Source organism: Mustela nivalis (assembly GCF_964662115.1).
Source record: "Mustela nivalis genome assembly, chromosome: 8".
Taxonomy (NCBI): domain Eukaryota; kingdom Metazoa; phylum Chordata; class Mammalia; order Carnivora; family Mustelidae; genus Mustela; species Mustela nivalis.
The window spans coordinates 96,142,663-96,163,299 of NC_139027.1; the positions used below are offsets into that span (position 1 = coordinate 96,142,663).

At 45.5% G+C, this 20,637-nt stretch overlaps 1 protein-coding gene across 1 annotated transcript in view; it reads left to right on the plus strand.

Moving 5' to 3' along the window:
* ACSS1 (acyl-CoA synthetase short chain family member 1) overlaps positions 1 to 20,637 on the plus strand; it is a 67,868-nt gene that overhangs the window by 40,002 nt on the left and 7,229 nt on the right. Inside the window, exons 6-13 of the mRNA XM_082746601.1 lie at positions 6,539 to 6,686; positions 7,947 to 8,084; positions 13,322 to 13,414; positions 14,574 to 14,686; positions 15,090 to 15,216; positions 16,000 to 16,127; positions 16,241 to 16,304; positions 18,860 to 18,978. Of these exons, the coding sequence (XP_082602727.1) occupies positions 6,539 to 6,686; positions 7,947 to 8,084; positions 13,322 to 13,414; positions 14,574 to 14,686; positions 15,090 to 15,216; positions 16,000 to 16,127; positions 16,241 to 16,304; positions 18,860 to 18,978 (930 nt within the window). The remainder of the gene's footprint in view (positions 1 to 6,538; positions 6,687 to 7,946; positions 8,085 to 13,321; positions 13,415 to 14,573; positions 14,687 to 15,089; positions 15,217 to 15,999; positions 16,128 to 16,240; positions 16,305 to 18,859; positions 18,979 to 20,637) is intronic.

A 20,637-nucleotide genomic window follows, 5' to 3' on the forward strand; every position in this document is an offset into this window, starting at 1 on the left:
TCTGGAGAGATAAAAGAACTAAAATCTAACCAAGTTGAAATCAAAAAAGCTATTAATGAGGTGCAATCAAAAATGGAGGCTCTCACTGCTAGGATAAATGAGGCAGAAGAAAGAATTAGTGATATAGAAGACCAAATGACAGAGAATAAAAAAGCAGAGCAAAAGAGGGACAAACAGCTACTGGACCACGAGGGGGAGAATTCGAGAGATAAGTGACACCATAAGACGAAACAACATTAGAATAATTGGGATTCCAGATGAAGAAGAAAGAGAGAGGGGAGCAGAAGGTATACTGGAGAGAATTATTGGGGAGAATTTCCCCAATATGGCAAAGGGAACGAGCATCAAAATTCAGGAGGTTCAGAGAACGCCCCTCAAAATCAATAAGAATAGGCCCACACCCCGTCACCTAATAGTAGAATTTACAAGTCTCAGTGACAAAGAGAAAATCCTGAAAGCAGCCTGGGAAAAGAAGTCTGTAACATACAATGGTAACAATATTAGATTGGCAGCTGACTTATCCACAGAGACCTGGCAGGCCACAAAGAGCTGGCATGATATTTTCAGAGCACTAAACGAGAAAAACATGCAGCCAAGAATACTATATCCAGCTAGGCTATCATTGAAAATAGAAGGAGAGATTAAAAGCTTCCAGGACAAACAAAAACTGAAAGAATTTGCAAATACCAAACCAGATCTACAGGAAATATTGAAAGGGGTCCTCTAAGCAAAGAGAGAGCCTACAAGTGGTAGATCAGAAAGGAACAGAGACCATATACAGTAACAGTCACCTTACAAGCAATACAATGGCCCTAAATTCATATCTCTCAATAGTTACCCTGAATGTTAATGGGCTAAATGCCCCAATCAAAAGACACAGGGTATCAGAATGGATTAAAAAAAAAAAAAACATCTATATGTTGCCTCCAAGAAACTCATTTTAAGCCCGAAGACACCTCCAGATTTAAAGTGAGGGGGTGGAAAAGAATTTACCATGCTAATGGACATCAGAAGAAAGCAGGAGTGGCAATCCTTATATCAGGTCAAGTAGATTTTAAGCCAAAGACTATAATAAGAGATGAGGAAGGACACTATATCATACTCAAAGGGTCTGTCCAACAAGTAGATTTAACAATTTTAAATGTCTATGCCCCCAACGTGGGAGCAGCCAACTATATAAACCAATTAATAACAAAATCAAAGAAACACATCAACAATAATACAATAATAGTAGGGGACTTTAACACTCCCCTCACTGAAATGGACAGATCATCCAAGCAAAAGATCAACAAGGAAATAAAGGCCTTAAATGACACACTGGACCAGATGGACATCACAGATATATTCAGAATATTTCATCCCAAAGCAACAGAATACACATTCTTCTCTAGTGCACATGGAACATTCTCCAGAATAGATCACATCCTCGGTCCTAAATCAGGACTCAACCGGTATTAAAAGATTGGGATCTTTCCCTGCATATTTTCAGACCACAATGCTCTAAAGCCTAGAACTCAACCACAAAAGGAAGTTTGGAAAGAACCCAAATACATGGAGACTACACAGCATCCTTCTAAAGAATGAATGGGTCAACCGGGAAATTAAAGAAGAATTGAAAAAAATCATGGAAACAAATGATAATGAAAATACAACGGTTCAAAATCTGTGGGACACAACAAAGGCAGTCCTGAGAGGAAAATATATAACAGTACAAGCCTTTCTCAAGAAACAAGAAAGGTCTCAGGTACACAACCTAACCCTACACCTCAAGGAGCTGGAGAAAGAACAAGAAAGAAACCCTAAGCCAAGCAGGAGAAGAGAAATCATAAAGATCAGAGCAGAAATCAATGAAATAGAAACCAAAAAAACTATAGAACAAATCAACGAAAGTAGGAGCTGGTTCTTTGAAAGAATTAATAAAATTGATAAACCCCTGGCCAGACTTATCAAAAAGAAAAGAGAAAGAACCCAAATAAATAAAATCATGAATGAAAGAGGAGAGATCACAACTAACACCAAAGAAATACAAACTATTATAAGAACATACTATGAGCAACTCTATGCCAATAAATTTGACAATCTGGAAGAAATGGATGCATTCCTAGAAGCATATAAACTACCACAACTGAACTAGGATGAAATAGAAAGCCTGAACAGACCCATAACCAGTAAGGAGATTGAAACAGTCATTAAAAATCTCCAAACAAACAAAAGCCCAGGGCCAGACGGCTTCCCGGGGGAATTCTACCAAACATTTAAAGAAGAACTAATTCCTATTCTCCTGAAACTGTTCCAAAAAATAGAAATGGAAGGAAAACTTCCAAACTCATTTTATGAGGCCAGCATCACCTTGATCCCAAAACCAGACAAGGATCCCACCAAAAAAGAGAGCTATAGACCTATATCCTTGATGAACACAGATGTGAAAATACTCAACAAAATACTAGCCAATAGGATTCAACAGTACATTAAAAGGATTATTCACCACGACCAAGTGGGATTTATTCCAGGGCTACAAGGTTGGTTCAACATCCGCAAATCAGTCAATGTGATACAACACATCAATAAAAGAAAGAACAAGAACCATATGATACTCTCAATAGATGCTGAAAAAGCATTTGACAAAGTACAGCATCCCTTCCTGATCAAAACTCTTCAAAGTGTAGGGATAGAGGGCACATACCTCAATATCATCAAAGCCATCTATGAAAAACCCACCGCAAATATCATTCTCAATGGAGAAAAACTGAAAGCTTTTCCGCTAAGGTCAGGAACATGGCAGGGATGTCCATTATCACCACTGCTATTCAACATAGTACTAGAGGTCCTAGCCTCAGCAATCAGACAACAAAAGGAAATTAAAGGCATCCAAATCGGCAAAGAAGAAGTCAAATTATCACTCTTCACAGATGATATGATACTATATGTGGAAAACCCAAAAGACTCCACTCCAAAACTGCTAGAACTTATACAGGAATTCAGTAAAGTGTCAGGATATAAAATCAATGCACAGAAATCAGTTGCATTTCTCTACACCAACAGCAAGACAGAAGAAAGAGAAATTAAGGAGTCAATCCCATTTACAATTGCATCCAAAACCATAAGATACCTAGGAATAATCCTAACCAAAGAGACACAGAATCTATACTCAGAAAAGTATAAAGTACTCATGAAAGAAATTGAGGAAGACACAAAGAAATGGAAAAATGTTCCATGCTCCTGGATTGGAAGAATAAATATTGTGAAAATGTCTATGCTACCTAAAGCAATCTACACATTTAATGAAATTCCTATCAAAGTACCATCCATCTTTTTCAAAGAAATGGAACAAATAATTCTAAAATTTATATGGAACCATAAAAGACCTCGAATAGCCAAAGGGATATTGAAAAAGAAAGCCAACGTTGGCGGCATCACAATTCCGGACTTCAAGCTCTATTACAAAGCTGTCATCATCAAGACAGCATGGTACTGGCACAAAAACAGACACATAGATCAATGGAACAGAATAGAGAGCCCAGAAATAGACCCTCAACTCTATGGTCAACTAATCTTCGACAAAGCAGGAAAGAATGTCCAATGGAAAAAAGACAGCCTCTTCAATAAATGGTGCTGGGAAAATTGGACAGCCACATGCAGAAAAATGAAATTGGACCATTTCCTTACACCACACACAAAAATAGACTCAAAATGGATGAAGGACCTCAATGTGCGAAAGGAATCCATCAAAATCCTTGAGGAGAACACAGGCAGCAACCTCTTCGACCTCAGCCGCAGCAACATCTTCCTAGGAAGAATGCCAAAGGCAAGGGAAGCAAGGGAAAAAATGAACTATTGGGTTTTCATCAAGATCAAAAGCTTTTGCACAGCAAAGGATACATTTAACAAAATCAAAAGACAACTGACAGAATGGGATAAGATATTTGCAAATGACATATCAGATAAAGGACTAGTGTCCAGAATCTATAAAGAACTTAGCAAACTCAACACCCAAAGAACAAATAATCCAATCAAGAAAGGGGCAGAGGACATGAACAGACATTTCTGCAAAGAAGACATCCAGATGGCCAACGGACACATGAAAAAGTGCTCCATATCACTCGGCATCAGGGAAATACAAATCAAAACCACAATGAGATATCACCTCACACCAGTCAGAATGGCTAAAATCAACAAGTCAGGAAATGACAGATGCTGGCGAGGATGCGGAGAAAGGGGAACCCTCCTGCACTGTTGGTGGGAATGCAAGCTGGTGCAGCCACTCTGGAAAACAGCATGGAGGTTCCTCAAAATGTTGAAAATAGAACTGCCCTATGACCCAGCAATTGCACTATTGGGTATTTACCCTAAGGATATAAACGTAGTGATCCAAAGGGGCACGTGCACCCGAATGTTTATAGCAGCAATGTCCACAATAGCCAAACTATGGAAAGAACCTAGATGTCCATCAACAGATGAACGGATCAAGAAGATGTGGTATATATACACAATGGAATACTATGCAGCCATCAAAAGAAATGAAATCTTGCCATTTGCGACAACATGGATGGAACTAGAGCGTATCATGCTTAGCGAAATAAGTCAAGCAGAGAAAGACAACTATCATATGATCTCCCTGATATGAGGAAGTGGTGATGCAACATGGAGGCTTAAGTGGGTAGGAGAAGAATAAATGAAACAAGATGGGATTGGGAGGGAGACAAACCATAAGTGACTCATAATCTCACAAAACAAACTGAGGGTTGGTGGGGGGAGGGGATTTGGGAGAAGGGTGTGGGATTATGGACATTGGGGCGGGTATGTGCTTTGGTGAGTGCTGTGAAGTGTGTAAACCTGGTGATTCACCCACCTGTACCCCTGGGGATAAAAATATATGTTTATAAAAAAGAAAAAATTAATAAAAAAAATACCTTGGAAAATATAACTACTAAGAGCAAATACCAAGAACTTCACAGAGTAGATCAAATTGTTTCCACCAGTTTATAGTACAGTTAACATTAGGGAAGCTATAAATGTGGTGAGAGATTCTTTTTTGTGTTTTCCACTTGTTACCAGAACCCAGTCTATACGAGCACAAGAAGTCAGGGTATAGGTATCTTTTGAATTTCTCTTCAATAAGAGATGTTTTTTTGAAGCATTAGGAATAGAAATTTTCAGCCTTTTGTAGATGAAAGCATGAGCACTTGTAAAGGACATTAGGACCGTTGGTTCTTCAGGGAAAAGGATAGTTGGTTCTATTGGTTCCCACGGGGGTGGGAACTCAGGGTTGCCTGCTGGGCCCTATGTAGCACGGCTGGCCACAGGCTGGAGAGATATCTCCAGCCCCACGGAAGAGTTGGCAGTTTGGGTCCAAGTTGTACTAAAAATTCTTTTGGTCCCTGAATGCTGTGGGGCTTAGGAGGTCAGCATCCTGATTCTCCACGACAGTGAAAGCACAGTCCTCCTTGAAAGAGTCATCCCTCCCCCTTGGGTCACAGCTGCACAGGGCCCAGGCTGTCTCAAGACCACTGTGCTGTATGTGGACTCCTGGAGAATCTCAGTGTTCATTTGGGGCAGCAAGAAACTTGTCCACTCACCCGAAGATTTAAAAGAAAATCTTTTCATTGGAAAACAATACAGAGTAGAATCCAGAAAACCATCCAAATCAAGTGTGTGGCTTGAAGAATTATGAAAAGGCAAACCCCACTTTGGTCACATAAGCCCTTCCTCCCTGTCTGACTACAGCCCCTCCCTGTATCCTGACTGATAGCATCATGGTCCCATGTTTCCCCTCTTCTAGCTTTGTCACCCAGTATGTGTCCCCTGATCCTATAGCTTACTCTTGCCTGCTGAAGCTTTTTTGAGATGTCTTTTACGGCTTTTTTAACCTGTTGTTTCTCTGTCCCTTCCGTTTCCTTACACTTTTCTGTGGCACCCAGCAGTTTTATCCCTTTGTCCTCTGTGTTTCCTGAAAAGGGACATTCAGATTCAGGCTCTGGTGGGACCCTGTGGTGAGAATACAGGAGACACATAGTCTCTCTACTCAGGCTCTCAGAAGCTGATGATGCTTGAGGCATCTTTTTGGCTTTCATGTTTTTGTAATTTTTAAGGGCTCTAAGAAGATTGTGATATAACTAGTGCAGGGTGCCCTTATTTTAGACTTACAACTAGATGGTATTTTGTATACTTGTGGCCACCACCTGCATCCAGATGTGGGGTATCTCTAGCTCTTAAAGGCATGAAAGCCTCCCCAAAACCCCCCCAGCAGGGCCAGCACTTGCACGACCTCCAGCATACAGATTAGCTTTGGTTGGCTGGGGCTCACCCAACATACACCTGGAGTCTGGCTTCTTTCACTGTTGCCTGCGAGAGTCAGCGTGTTGTGGGTGACAGTAACTGTCTTGTCACTGCTATAGCTGCACAGAGCCCCAGCAATGCATTTGTTTTTCCTGCTCTTAATAGCCTTAGGCGCAGCTGTGTTTTGCATTTACACAACAGTGTTAGTGACCTGTGGGAATGTGGGGTGACAGGCTCCTGATGGCCTCTTCTATTTCTGCAGCTTGTGTTTGACTACCGGCCAGGTGACGTCTTCGGCTGTGTGGCCGACATTGGCTGGATCACAGGACACAGCTATGTGGTGTACGGACCCCTGTGCAATGGAGCAACCAGCGTCCTTTTTGAGAGTACTCCGGTTTACCCTGATGCTGGTGAGGACTGGGGATGCACACAGGGTCCCCCCGAGGGAGCTGGAGGAAAGAGAAGTTCACAGGAGGGTGGGGTAGAGGTCTTTGATCTGGCCCTGCTGTGGTCCTTGTGGTCCTGTGGCATAGCTGCCTAATTCTTCGCCCTGCAAGGTGGGCTGGGGCTAGGGGTGGTGTCTGCAGTAGGATCAGATAGTCATAGATTTGTCACTGAAAGCCATCTCAGGACAGCCCACTCCAGCGTTCCTGTCCCCCTAGCAAACTGGGTGCCTTGGGCCATCCCCTTAGCACTGTTCCTCTCTCCTTTCTGGCCACCTAACCAGATCCAGCCCTTCCTCAACCCTCAGGACAGCTGCCAACCTCCCATTACCCCAGACAGAGGGGACTTTATCCAGCTCTGTGCCTGTGCTCTCTGTCAGACAGCATTGCCTGTGGCCTGGAGCCACGTCCATGAATGGAGATCACTTTGAGGACCCACATCTTGCTCACTTTGGCATCTTCCTCTGAGGCAGCACAAAACCCCAAGAATTTGTTGTAATGCGATGGAATGGTGGTGGCTCTGCCAGGAGGCTCTTGCCAAACCCTCCACGGTGCTAACAGTGATGTGTGTGGAACTTCTTTGTCACCTCCCCTGCTCCTCTCCAGCTTCCTGATGGACTAGGATGCACTCTCAGATAAATGTGCAGGCCATCTTAGATGTGATCTCAGGCATGTCACTTCAGCCCCTCGAAGCTCTGCTCACTCCGTGTGTAGAGCCATGGTGGCTAGTTGTGGGGGATTGTGGGGAATCAGGTGAGTAAGTGCTAAGAGAATTGCCCTGCTCCCCAGGGCTCGCTCAGTGGTGGCTGCCGCTGTGCCAGGGGAAGCACCAGTAACCCCTTTAGAGACCATTTTTGGTGTGACTGAACACAAGTACTATGTCAGTACGGCATGGGTTATTTTTAAAATTCACAGTGATACTTCTTTGAACTGATCCTTGCTGTATCTTTTGGGTAACACCCTGTGAATGTAGCCATCCAGAGCCAGATGGAGGCTATTGCCAAATGTGCTGGCCCTGGATGGGGGTTATGCTGGGAGATGATTGCCACGGGGAGCCCCTTCTCAGAGGGCTCCCTTCCCATTTCATCAATGGGTCATTGGGATTCCATTTCTGTGAACACAGGTATTTGCCTGTATCCAGTGCACAGTAACTGTTGACTGATTTCTAAATAAGTTAGATAACATGTGGTAGACTCAGACTGACAGTGAACTTGGGCCCTTCTGTAGGTCGATACTGGGAGACGGTGCAGAGGTTAAAGATCAATCAGTTCTATGGGGCCCCGACGGCTGTCCGGCTGTTGTTGAAATATGGCGACTCCTGGGTGAAGAAGTATGACCGCTCTTCCCTGAGGACCCTGGGGTCAGGTGAGTGACCCACCGTAGGGTAGAGCCAGTGAAGGATTCCAGATGGCTTTAATCATGAAGGCTGTGTGGCTGTGTCCGTGCTGAATTCAAACAGTGCCAGGCTAAATAGGAAACAGAGGTCCCTGCCCGGAAGCAGCTTCCTGGAGGCCCTGGCTGATCGTGGCCTGGGGCACAACATTCCAGACGTTTCTGTGCTTCATCTTTATTATGAAAAACCTGGTAAAGAAGCTCAAGCCCTTCTTTAGTGGCCGCATGGGATTGCAGTATGAGGGGAATTGACTGTGGGTCACGAAGGTGCTCCCCTGTGCTGGGGGCCGACAACCCCCAAGGACTGTGGTAAGCACACTGTGCTGTGTGTTGCTCTTGCTGTAGATATTTCCAAAGCAGAGGGTTTCGAGATCCAAGATTATCTCCGCTTGTGATTTTGACAGAGCCCCATGAATGCACTTTGGAAAGAGGATGTGGGGTTATTTCAGGTGATATGGTGAGGTGGAGGGTACCCAAGCCCTTTCTGTCTCCTTTTCCTGACTCCTGTCATTTCTGCCCCTACACATGCTGTCAGTAGGGGAACAGGGCGGAGAGTGGTGAGTCTGAGATGCCTCTCTTGGCACATTCCCTCTGTGGAGGGTGAAGCCTGCATGTCGTGAAGGGAGTCATGTGGTTGGAGAAAACCTACCCTCCAACGCTGGGGCTGTGAGGTGCTCCTGCACTCTGGGCCTGGCAGTGCTTGGGACCTGAGGGCAGGTGGAGGGCCACAGAAACTCAGATCCTCCAGGTGCCATCTGCAGACCACCTAAGTGGGCCCAGGAGCTAGGTCAGGTTAGTGGTGAAGGGAGGTTTGAGTTTCCAGACGTGCTCTGCTAAGGAAGACTCACAAGGACCCCAGTGACAGGGTAAATGCTCCAAGTGCTTCGGAAGGAGGTGCCCAACACTTGCCTTAGAGTGGGGGAGCCCGTCCTAGCTCAAAGCTGCCTCATCCAGGCATCCCCTTAGCCAGACAGGCTTCTGGGGTCCTCACTCCATACGTCACCAGACCCACTTCCTCTCCTAGACCAGGCATGGAGCAGCTCGGCAACAGGGAGCACACACAGAGCCTTCTCCAGACTCTCTGTATTTTGCTGGTGTTGTGGGCATTTTCCTGCCATGTAACCAGTGCCAGGAGGAGAGTGCTACAGGGGTTCCCTTGGGACCTGGTTGTTACTAAGTAGTGCTGGCAGGCAGACAAACAGCACTGGGCACCTGCTCACATGGGAGCAATGTGGACCAGTAAGCTCCATGCTTGGCCAGGGCCCATGTGGTGCTGTCCCCCACTGAGGCTCTGCTGCTCTGGCTGCTTCCCGACATCTGAATTAGCCCTCACAGCACACCACGCTACGGGCGAATTGACTTCATTTAATCCTACCAGTCAGCAGAACCCAGCTTCCTCAGGACTTTTACCCCAAGATTTGCTTTACACTTCTTTTTAACTTTTAATTTCACAAGTGACACATAGTTCTCTTACTGAGAAAAAGAAACAATTGGAACACTGTCAAGCATGACATCCTCCGTGAGCGTGGCTCCAGGCAACCATGCTGCTTGTGCCCCTTCTGAGCCCTTCTGCACAGTCATGTTCCCATGAGAGACAGTATGGTTCTAAGATGTCTGCTTTCACGTAAACATGATCATGGTCTGGCGGTCTTGCCCCTGTGGTTGGAGATCTGGGATGTTGGCAGTTTCTCAGTGTACCTCATGGCAGCCTCTTAACGTCCTTGTGGGTGTGGGTGAGTGCAGGAGTAATGCATACAACAACCAGCCCCCATGTGACCAGCACGGGAGCCCCTGGCCAGGTCAGGCCGCGGTGCGTCGTGGGTCGTCCTGAGCAAGAGGCAACCAGAGTGGGAGTGTTTCACTGTTCTAGCAGTGGTATGTGTAAGCTGGTCAATTCTGGCTGAGTGCCAGTCTTATATGGCTGTTTCATTAGGGTCATAGCTTAGCCACTGGGGCTGTACCACTGACTGGGTTGCTTATAAACAACATGAATTTATCTCTCACAGTTGTGGGGGCTGGGAAGTCCCTAATCAAGGTGCCAGCATGATTGTCTTCTATGGACGGCCCCCTTCCTGGGTTTGTAGATGGTGCCTTTTCCCTATGTCCTCACATGAGTGGGGGGGAAGAGGGAGCTCTGTGTGGTCTATTTTGTAAGAACACGAACCCCATTCCAGAGGGCTTCATGACCTCCCAAAGTCCTTACCTCCCAATACTATCATCTTTGGGGGTTAAGATGTCAACATATGAAATCTTGGTTGGGGGACACACACCTGTAGATTACAGTAGGTAGACACTGAGAAGTTGGGTTGTAGAGTCCTAGGGTAGAAAGCCATTTATTTGTGTGTGGGGGGGGGGCATATATACATAGCAGTTGTTATATTATACACATAGTTGACCTTTGAACAACATCTGCTTGAACTGTGTGGGACCTACTTAACACATGGATTTTTTTTAATAAATACAGTATAGGACTGTAAATGTATTTTCTTTATGATTTTCTTATATTTTTTTAAAGATTTTTTTTTAAATTTCTTTTCAGCATAACAGTATTCATTGTTTTTGCACCACACGCAGTTCTCCATGCAATCTATGCCCTCTCTAATACCCACCACCTGGTTCCCCCAACCTCCCACCCCCCGCCCCTTCAAAACCCTCAGATTGTTTTTCAGAGTCTGTAGTCTCTCATGGTTCACCTCCCCTTCCAATTTCCCTCAACTCCCTTCTCCTCTCTAACTCCCCAAGTCCTCCATACTATTTGTTATGCTCCACAAGTAAGTGAAACCAAATGATAATTGACTCTCTCTGCTTGACTTACTTCACTCAGCATTCCCGTCCATGTTGCTACAAAAGTTGGGTATTCATCCTTTCTGATGGAGGCATAATACTCCATAGTGTATATGGACCACATCTTCCTTATCCATTCGTCCGTTGAAGGGCATCTTGGTTCTTTCCACAGTTTGGCGACCGTGGCCATTGCTGCTATAAACATTGGGGTACAGATGGCCCTTCTTTTCACTCCATCTGTATCTTTGGGGTAAATACCCAGTAGTGCAATTGCAGGGTTATAGGGAAGCTCTATTTTTAATTTCTTGAGGAATCTCCACACTGTTTTCCAAAGTGGCTGTACCAACTCACATTCCCACCAACTGTGTAAGAGGGTTCCCCTTTCTCCACATCCTCTCCAACACATGTTCTTTCCTGTTTTGCTAATTTTGGCCATTCTAACTGTTGTAAGGTGGAGATATATTTATTTGATAGAGAGAGAGAACAGGAAAGGGAACATAAGCAGGGGGAGTGGGAGAGGGAGAAGCAGGATTCCTACTCAGCAGAGAGCCCGATGTGGGGTTTGAACCCTGGACCCCAGGATCATGACCTGAGCCAAAGGCAGACTCTTAATGACTGAGCCACCCAGGCATCCCTCTTTATGATTTTCTTAATTTTTTTTTCTAATCTTCGTCTTACTTTCTTGTAAGAATACAATATGTTGATACATACAGCATACAAAATGTGGGGTAAATGTTTATGTTATTGGTGAGGCTTCTAATCAACAGCAGGCTATCAGTAGCTAAGTTTTGCTTAACTTAGATATATATAAACAAAGTCCCAGTTATAGTCAGATTTTTGGCTGCCTAGGATGCTGGCACCCCAACCCCTGTGATGTTCAACCACCAACTGTTGTACATGTATCTAAAACCGCCACCTAGATCAAGCCTTAGAAATTTCCAGACCAAAGAACGTTCCCTTATGGCCCCTCCCAGTCAGTAACCACCCACCACCCTCTCACACACACCTTTTGACCATGCCATGCAGGGACTGATGTGCTTGTCCTTGAACTTTGCACAGCTGGGTTCAGGCGGCCTATGCGGCTCCTGCATCTGCAGGACTGCAACTATCTGGGCAGCCCTGCTGAGAGTGGCTGCGGTTCTGTTCTTGTGCTCTTGTGCTGTGTATCTCGTGGACACTGATGGTTTACTTCTCTGTCCCCTTCTTAATGGCACTTATGGTTTTTAACTGCGGTGATCCTCCTTGTGTGTGAGCACATCTGCTTTTTTTTCTATAGGCCAGGAGTGATGTTCTTGAGAATAAGATAAGTGTAGGTGTAGCTATAGTAGATTTCCACCACAGCTTCCTAAGTAGTCGTAGCAGGTGTGTGCGCTGCTATGTGTTAACAGACACATGCAGTTTCTCCCAGCTGCATACCAAATTATGCTCCTGTACTGTACTGTTTCTCTCACTTTGCTTTTTTTTTTTTCTTTTTTCTTTTTTCTTTTGTGAAGTGAACTGAAAGTGTATTAAGTGAAGGTGAGAACAGGAAAGAAAGAAAAAAGCTCTCTAGAGGGAGAGGGATTCTGATTGGGCTGCCAATCAGTCTTTCATGGTCAGTCTTTTATAGGAAACCGACCAGGGAACTGAAATCTTTGATTTTACCACTGATGATTACTTCTCCTTTGAATATCTCATCTCTGATATCTAAGGCAAACATGGTTGTCTGCTTCTGTTCCCTTATCTCTGGTTTCCTCACACCTCAGCATTTCTGGGATTTGGGGTAAGCCTAACATGTAGCCGCCTACCTCTCTCTCCCTACCTGGCCCTGCCTATCCCTTACTCATTTTTCATGTTTACAGCACTCCTAAAGGTAACCCTGAACCCATTAGCAGTCACTCACTCTTCCAACTGCCCTTTCCCCTACCCCAACTCTAAAACCGCCACGAATCTAACTTTCTGTCTGTCTGGAGTTGCTTATTGTGGACAGTTCATATACATGGAATTACATATAAGGGTGTTACACACAACTAATGAATCATTGAACACTGCATCAAAAACTAATGATGTATTTTATGTTAGCTAATTGAACATAATAAAAAAATAGAAAGCTACTGACCAAAATCGGAAAATAAAATAAAATAAAAAGTAAAAAAAAAAAAAAAATTAATGAGGGGTGCCTGGGATGTTTAGTGGGTTAAGGCTATTTAAGGTTTATTTCTCTCATATTCTAGGCAACTTTTAAAATTTTTGACCTGATGGTGAAAATATCTGGTAATTTGTATTTTTTGACACCACAAATCTGATGAATCTCACTGTTTTTTCAAGTTTCCTCTTGCGTCCTTTAAGGAAATTACAGAGCTGTTTTCCCTGTAGAAACCTATCCTTTTTGGTTTCAGGTTTATTGAGGTCTATTATATTGTTTCTCTTTTTGTGTGTGGTTTCAGTGGGAGAACCGATCAACTTTGAGGCTTGGGAGTGGCTCCACAAGGTGGTGGGGGACAGCAGATGCACGCTGGTGGACACGTGGTGGCAGACAGGTGAGAGTCCCCAAGGAGAAGGGGCCCAGGCATGCCTTCGGAACCTGGTGCTAGGATCACTTGCGGTGTATGATAGCATGTGAGAACATGTGGCCGAGCCCGAGTCTTGGAGGGTCAAGTGTGAGTGAGGCTCTGCGATTGCCATCCAACACCGCTAATGCCTCAGCCCCTCAGGTGGTTGGAAATCCCAGTGTCTGGAGTGAGAGGCAGAGCCAGGCTGAGGGATTCCAGCTGGAGGACTCAGGATATGTAATGACGTCTCTGAGCCTTGGGTTCCTCATTTGTGAAGTGGGGGTGCTCCACTACAGGCCCTATGAGGATGGAGGGAGGTGATAGAACTGCTGTATGTTGTCCGAGGCCTGATAGGTAGTAGGTGCTTAGCTAAACGGTCATTTTCCTGCTGGGCCACATGCCCAAAACAAGTACAACTGATGCAAATGAGCTGACTGTAAGGGACCAGAGTCTAAATTTAGATTTTAGTGGGAAAGCACTTTGTTTTTCTGTGCCATTTGGTTTTTCTCTGCCCTCTGTCCTCTGGGGTATCTGACTTACTGGGATGTTTAGGGCAAGAGACCACCACTGATGTAATAAATGTAGCCAACTGGGATCTTGTTCTTCAAGAAGCCAGAAAGTGAGGCAATGCAAATAGCTCCATTCTCCATTTGGGAAGGCTCAGAATGGAGGCTTTCTGCAACTGAGTCTCCTGAGGCATTTCCATGCAGGCTGAGAGAGGGGAATGCCAAAGAAAATACTTGAGAACAGAATTGTGGGCATTACTTTTCATTATTTAGAGTGTGGGGATGGGGAGCACTGGCCCAGAAGCAGTTCATTTCCTCTGTCTTCCTGTGCAAGCAGGTGGACTCTGTCCTTTTCTGCAGAGCTGAGGATGAGGGGAATCAGCACCTGTCCCTGTGGAGTGCCCCGGCTCCTGGGACTGACCCCTCCGCTTTGGGCCCACATCTTATTTCCGCAGAACCCAAGTCTGGTCTTGCCTCAGAAAGATATCTTTGTGTCACTGGGGCCAAATAGGGATAAACACCCATCTCCCACCTCGGGGCAGCATTTGTGTGTCCATTGCGGACCCCTGATGGCATGTCTAGATAAAACATCTCAGTAGTTCCTGGGTCCAGTGTGCACTTCTTCTCTATTTTCCCTGCAGAAACGGGTGGCATCTGCATTGCGCCACGGCCCTCAGAAGAAGGAGCAGAGATCCTCCCTGGCATGGCAATGAGGCCCTTTTTTGGCATTGTCCCAGTGCTCATGGACGAGAAGGTAAGGCCTGGTGAAGGCATCCCCTTCTGTGTGCTTGCCCTGTTGAGCTCCTGGTGCTCCTGTATGCCTTCCTGGCCTCCCCTGCCCACTATTTCATGTTACACAGGCCCAGCTCTGGTGGGTGGCAGAAGGGTGAGTGTTCACTGCAGCGTCTCCTCCAGGACATACACTTGAAATCCCTGTGTAGAGTGAGCCCTCGTCCTTCTGGACCTCCATCTCAGGCTGGATTCTTGCAGAGGAGAAGGGCAGTTCCTTTTGGGGAACGCTTGTCTTTTTTCACATTCCTGTTTTCACGTATTTCTCTGGTACTTCCATCTGTCATTTCTCAGAAGAACATTATTAATTCTTTGCTTCTCAAGCAGAATCTTCACGTTCTCTCATACATGGGTCTCTGGGTCCACAGGGAGAGGTCGTGGAGGGTGGTAATGTCTCTGGGGCTCTGTGCCTGTCCCAGGCCTGGCCAGGCATGGCAAGAACCATCTATGGAGACCACAAGAGATTCATGGAGGCCTACTTCAAGCCTTACCCAGGTGAGCCAGCTAAAATGGATTGTATCATGCATTTCTCCACACCTTGGGGATCATAGGCTCAGAAGATGTCTTTAAGGTAATGATGACTGAGTGTAGTGCGGTAACACTTTGGAGTTGGAGTCCTGCCCCTCCCCCTCAGCTTTCTGAGCCTCCTGGTCTCTGGAGTGGGCAGCATCCCTGGGGTTTAAGTGGGGCTGCATGCAGAGCCTGAAGCACCCGCCCCTTGGTGTGCACACCACACCTTAGGCTACTAGGAAGGAAGAATGAAGAAACCACTCCAGAAAACTGGCCTGATGTCTAACTGCAAGTTTTCTTCTGGCTTACTTTTCATTTTTTTCCTAGTTTGCTTTATGTCATTGGGCTGGAAGGTTATATACACATTGTGCCTGTTGGAACCCTTCATTTTCATTCTCAAGTTTGTGAATGAGCCTCACTTTGGGGACTGCTTGGGTGTGCTCTTTGCTTATCATCTACTCCTCAGATGTTTGCAGCTGTGATGTGGTCAGAACTCTGCCGATTCGGAGCCACTGCCCTTTCTCTGGCACACAGCCAGATGGTACCAACTAGAAAAGTGTCTCTACAAGGGGTTGGCAGAAGGGTGGAGAGGCAGGAAGTCAACAGAGCTGGGGTTTTGGAGATTTCTTCCATAGAGTGAGGTCAAGATGTCTGTCTTGCTGTGTCCCTCATGTATGGATGGGAGCCCTGCTCGGTCCTGGTTCAGAGGTATTGCTGCTGAATACCTCTGCATACCTCTGAATACCGCTGCACCCCACTGTGGTGCAGGCCACTACTTCACTGGTGATGGGGCGTACCGGACAGAAGGTGGCTACTACCAGATCACAGGGCGGATGGACGACATCATCAACATCAGCGGCCACAGGCTGGGGACTGCAGAGATCGAGGACGCAATGGTGAGCACAGTTGGGCCTCCTTTGCTTGGGTAGCTCCGGGAGGCCTTGGATTGACCTATGTGCTAACTCAGGCAGCTGGTTCATCTGCACGTTTTGTTTTGTGTTCTAAATAGGCTAACCATCCTGCTGTGCCAGAGACCGCTGTCATTGGCTATCCCCATGACATCAAAGGAGAAGGTGAGTGCCCACCAAAGGTGCTCCTCATTCCTTGTCTCACACACACTGTGGCACTTTGTAAAAGGAACGGACTCTGGGAATGGGTGGTTGGGGTTTTGTATGCATCAAGCTGTTGCTTTCTTCTGTCCCAGGTAAAGACTTTTGGTGAGGATACTTGATAGCATGTATGTTAGACAAGGGTCCGATTTCTGAAATGTCTTAGTTCTGCTGTCCTTTAAAGGCACACATCCACAGGAGCTAGGACCTAGTGGCCCCCTGCTGATCTTGGGAGTTTCCTCCTCTGTCCACGTGTGCATGGCAGCTCATTTTATGGAGGGTGCCCATGAAATACACAGTCCTGCTCACAGCATCTCCTTGCACGTGCTCAGGCACAGTGCCCCAGGCAGCTGCTATGGGGGCTGGCAGACAAGATAGGCCCTGGTGTGGGCCCTTGTACAGCTCTGGGATTCTTTTTGGAAGAATCTAACCTGTGGTTCCCACTGCAGCTACTGAATGATAACCAGAATAGTCTTTATTTGAAGACACCCCTTATTCTAAAGTCTCCCAGTGTCTAAGTGGGTGGGTCTGGGCAGGGTCACCTGAGTATTGTAATGCCCAGTGCATGGTGGTCACACTCACTTGGCCTGGTGTGACCTGGATGCTTGCTGACTATATGCCACACTGCTGGGCAGGCCATCCTACACTGCCTGGCCAAGCACCCTGGCACTCTTGCCCACTTGCTGTCAGGGGCATCCTCTGTTTCAGCATGCCGTGGGGTCATCAGCCTTCCCACCACATTTGTGTGCTACAGTTCCATTAACTACTCAAATACCTTATCTAAATTGACCCACTGTAAAATTTAATATTCATGTAAACACTTTTTAAAAAACGACTTTATTTACTTATCAGAGAGACAGAGGGAAAGAGGGAAGGAAAGAGAAAGAGATTGAGAGCACAAGTAGGGGGAGTGACAGGCAATGGGAGAAGCAGGCTCCCTGCTGAGCAAGGGGCCCAATGCAGGACTTGATCCCAGAATCTTGGGATCATGACCTGGGCAGAAGGCAGACACTTAAGAGATTGACCCACCCAAGCGTCCTCTTTGAACACTTGAAAACTCATTTTTCACTTTCCCTGGGAAGCATATGTCCATGAGGCTGGCTTCTTCCTTAGCAGGAGACTGGAATGCATGAGAGCAGTCAGGGGTAGGAAGGAAAGGAGGGAGGGGATAGAAACAGGTCCCCTCATGTGAGACTCAGAGGCCTTGGGTCAGCTTGCATCCCCATTAACAGAAGCCACAGCCCAAGTCACTCTGGGATTAGTAGGCCTTCTACTACCCATCAGGCTGCTGGGGAGAATGTCTGTATCATGCTTATGATGATACACATTTTTCTGATTTCTGACGCATTTGAGCACCTATGCATTCATAATACATGAACAACAGCAATATCTATTGGTTACCTCTTTATTCCCACTTCCTATGTTTGCACGTGGTCTGGCTGACGAGAGTTCCTGATCTGGTCTTGTCTGATTAGGACCCAGACTTGGCGAGGAACAGAAGTCCCTGCCTCACAGAGCTTACACGCTGGAGGGTCAAGGTGTGGAGGGGAGAGACAGACAATAGGGAGTAAAAACAAGCAATGAGGAAACTACATAATAGGTTAGGTGGTGTGTGCCATGGGGAGAATTAATTAAGATGGGATTGGATTAGTGCAGGTATACACAGGCTGAATGTATGCAGGCACTTCATGTATGCAAGGGGCACTGCAGGTCCTTGAGGGAAGATAGACTGTTCACAGTGCTGCTGGGATGGCTCATGTGGAGAAACAATGGAATTCAATCTCTGTGTCTCACATACGCAAGATTATCCCAGGTGGATTGAAAAGAAATGTAAAGTCCTGTGAGAACCACTGTTAATCCTTTCTGGAACATGGTAGGCTATTGACAAATGAAACCTAGTGTTTCTGGTAAAATATGGGTTGGTCAGCACTGCCCAGCCAAGCTTCCAGCCAGGATGGAGCTCGCTGTCCAGGACAGTAGCTACAAGCTACAGATGGCCCATGCCACCCAGGAACTACATGTTAACCTTAATTTCATTTACATTTAAATAGCTACTGTGGCTAGGGCCCACCATTTTGGACACATACCCAAAGTGGTACGTGCTGTGTTCTCATGCACCATGTCAAAGGATTGGGTAGTACGTCTCCTGTGAACCCACATTATGGGCTACTTAACAGGCACAAGTGTAGCAGGAGAGGTTAAGTCACACCTCCAAGGTGATATCCCCTTCCAGTCAACACCAGAGCTGAAGGGAGCTCTCATCTACATGTTGACTTCACTGGGCTGCTCATAAGAGCTCTTAGAATCGCTTCCACTTTGAGAAGAAAAAAAAAAAAAAAAGAATCGCTTTCCACTTTGGATGAAATGGAAATGCATCTTTAGGGCTAAAGGAAGAGGCTGTTACAGGTCACCAATACATGATTTATAGTTCCTTAAGATATATGATGACTTGTGTACAATGCTCTGCCTTGGGAGATGGTTCATGGTTGAACACACCCCAAACCTTTGACTCCTTTCAGTTGCATTTGCCTTCATCGTGTTGAAGGATGACACAGGTGACACAGACGCCGTGTTGAAGGAGCTCAGATCTGCAGTGGCCACCAAGATCGCCAAGTACGCCGTGCCCGATCAGATTCTGGTGAGTGGCACCTGGCCCTCTGGTGCACTGGCACTGTGTTGTAAGCCTCCTTCTCTACTCCCACAAGTAACAGCCAACAGTGAGCCCTTCCATCAGCAGCAAAATGGAGGTTAGCCTGGGAAACAGGTGGGGAAGGTGAGTTGCTGCATCCTCAGAGAGCGGGTGAGGCCAGAAGACCTCACAGCCAATGTTTACAAAGCTCACCTGTCCACAGGATCATGCTGGGGAGGATTAGGTGCTCTCTTACTCTGGCATGCGGAGGCCAGTTATAGGAGCAGGGCTGGGTGGCGAAGAAAATCAGAGATTTTACTTATGTATCTTTTACATGTTTTTGTTTAAATTCCATTTAGTTAACATACAGTGTAATATTAGTTTCTGATGTACAATGTAGTGATTAGACACTTCCATACATCACCTGGTACTCCCCATAACCAGTATACTCCTTAATCTCCATCACCTACATAACCCACCCCTGCCCACCTCCCCTCTGGTAACCATTAGTATGTTCTCTATAATTAAGTCTGTTTCTTGGTTCACATCTCTCTCTGTCTTTCCCTTTTGCTCATATATTTTGTTTCTTAAATTCCACATATGATTGAAATCATATTGTATTTGTCTTTCTCTGAGTTATTTTTGCTTAGCACTATATTCTCTGGCTCCATCCTTATTGTTGTCAGTGGTAAGATTTCATTCTTTTTTATGGCTGGGTAGTACTCCATTGGATGGATGGATGGATGGATGGACAGACAGATGGATGGATATCACATCTTCTTTATCCGTTCATCAGTCAATGGACACTTGGGCTCCTTCCATAGTTTGGCTATTGTAGATAATGCTGCTACAAATATCAGGGTACATGTACCCCTTCAAATTAGTGTTTTTGGATTCTTTGTGTAAATACCTACTAGTATGACTGCTAGATTGTAGGGTTATTCTATTTTTAAATTTGAGGAGCCTTTATACAGTTTTCCAGAGTGGTTGTACCAGTTTGCATTTCCACCAACAGTATAAGAAGGTGCCCCTTTCTCCACATCCTTGCCAACATCTGTTGTTTCGTGAGTTGTTGAGGTAAGCCATTCTGACAGGTATAGGTGATACCTCATTGTAGTGTTGATTTGTATTTCCCTGATGATGAGTGGTGTCAAACATCTTTTCATGTATCTATTGGCCATCTGTATTGTCTTCTTTGCAAAAATGTCTGTTCATGTCTTCTGCCCATTTTTTAAATTGGATTGTTTTCTGGGTGTTGAATTTGATAAGCTCTTTATAAATTTTGGATACTAACACTTTATCAGATATGTCATTTGTGAAACATCTCCCATTCAGTAGGTTGCCTTTTTTTTCCAACTGGAAACAAGTAATATTATTTAAAACAAATAATAAACAGCATATAGAACATGAAAAGATAAAATAAGAGTTAATATGTACCAGAGAGAAAGAATATATGGGGCAGGGGATGACACATTCTAGGGGGGCATTGGGGTCAGGCTCTCCCTGGTGCAAAAGTTTTTATTTTGATGAAGTCCAAATAGTTTATTTTTGCTTTTCTTTTCTTTGCCTCAGGAGACCTATCTAGAAAGAAGTTCTATGGCTTATGTCAAAGAGGTTACTCTCTGTGTTCTCCTCTTGGATTTTTATGGTTTCAGGACTCATTTAGGT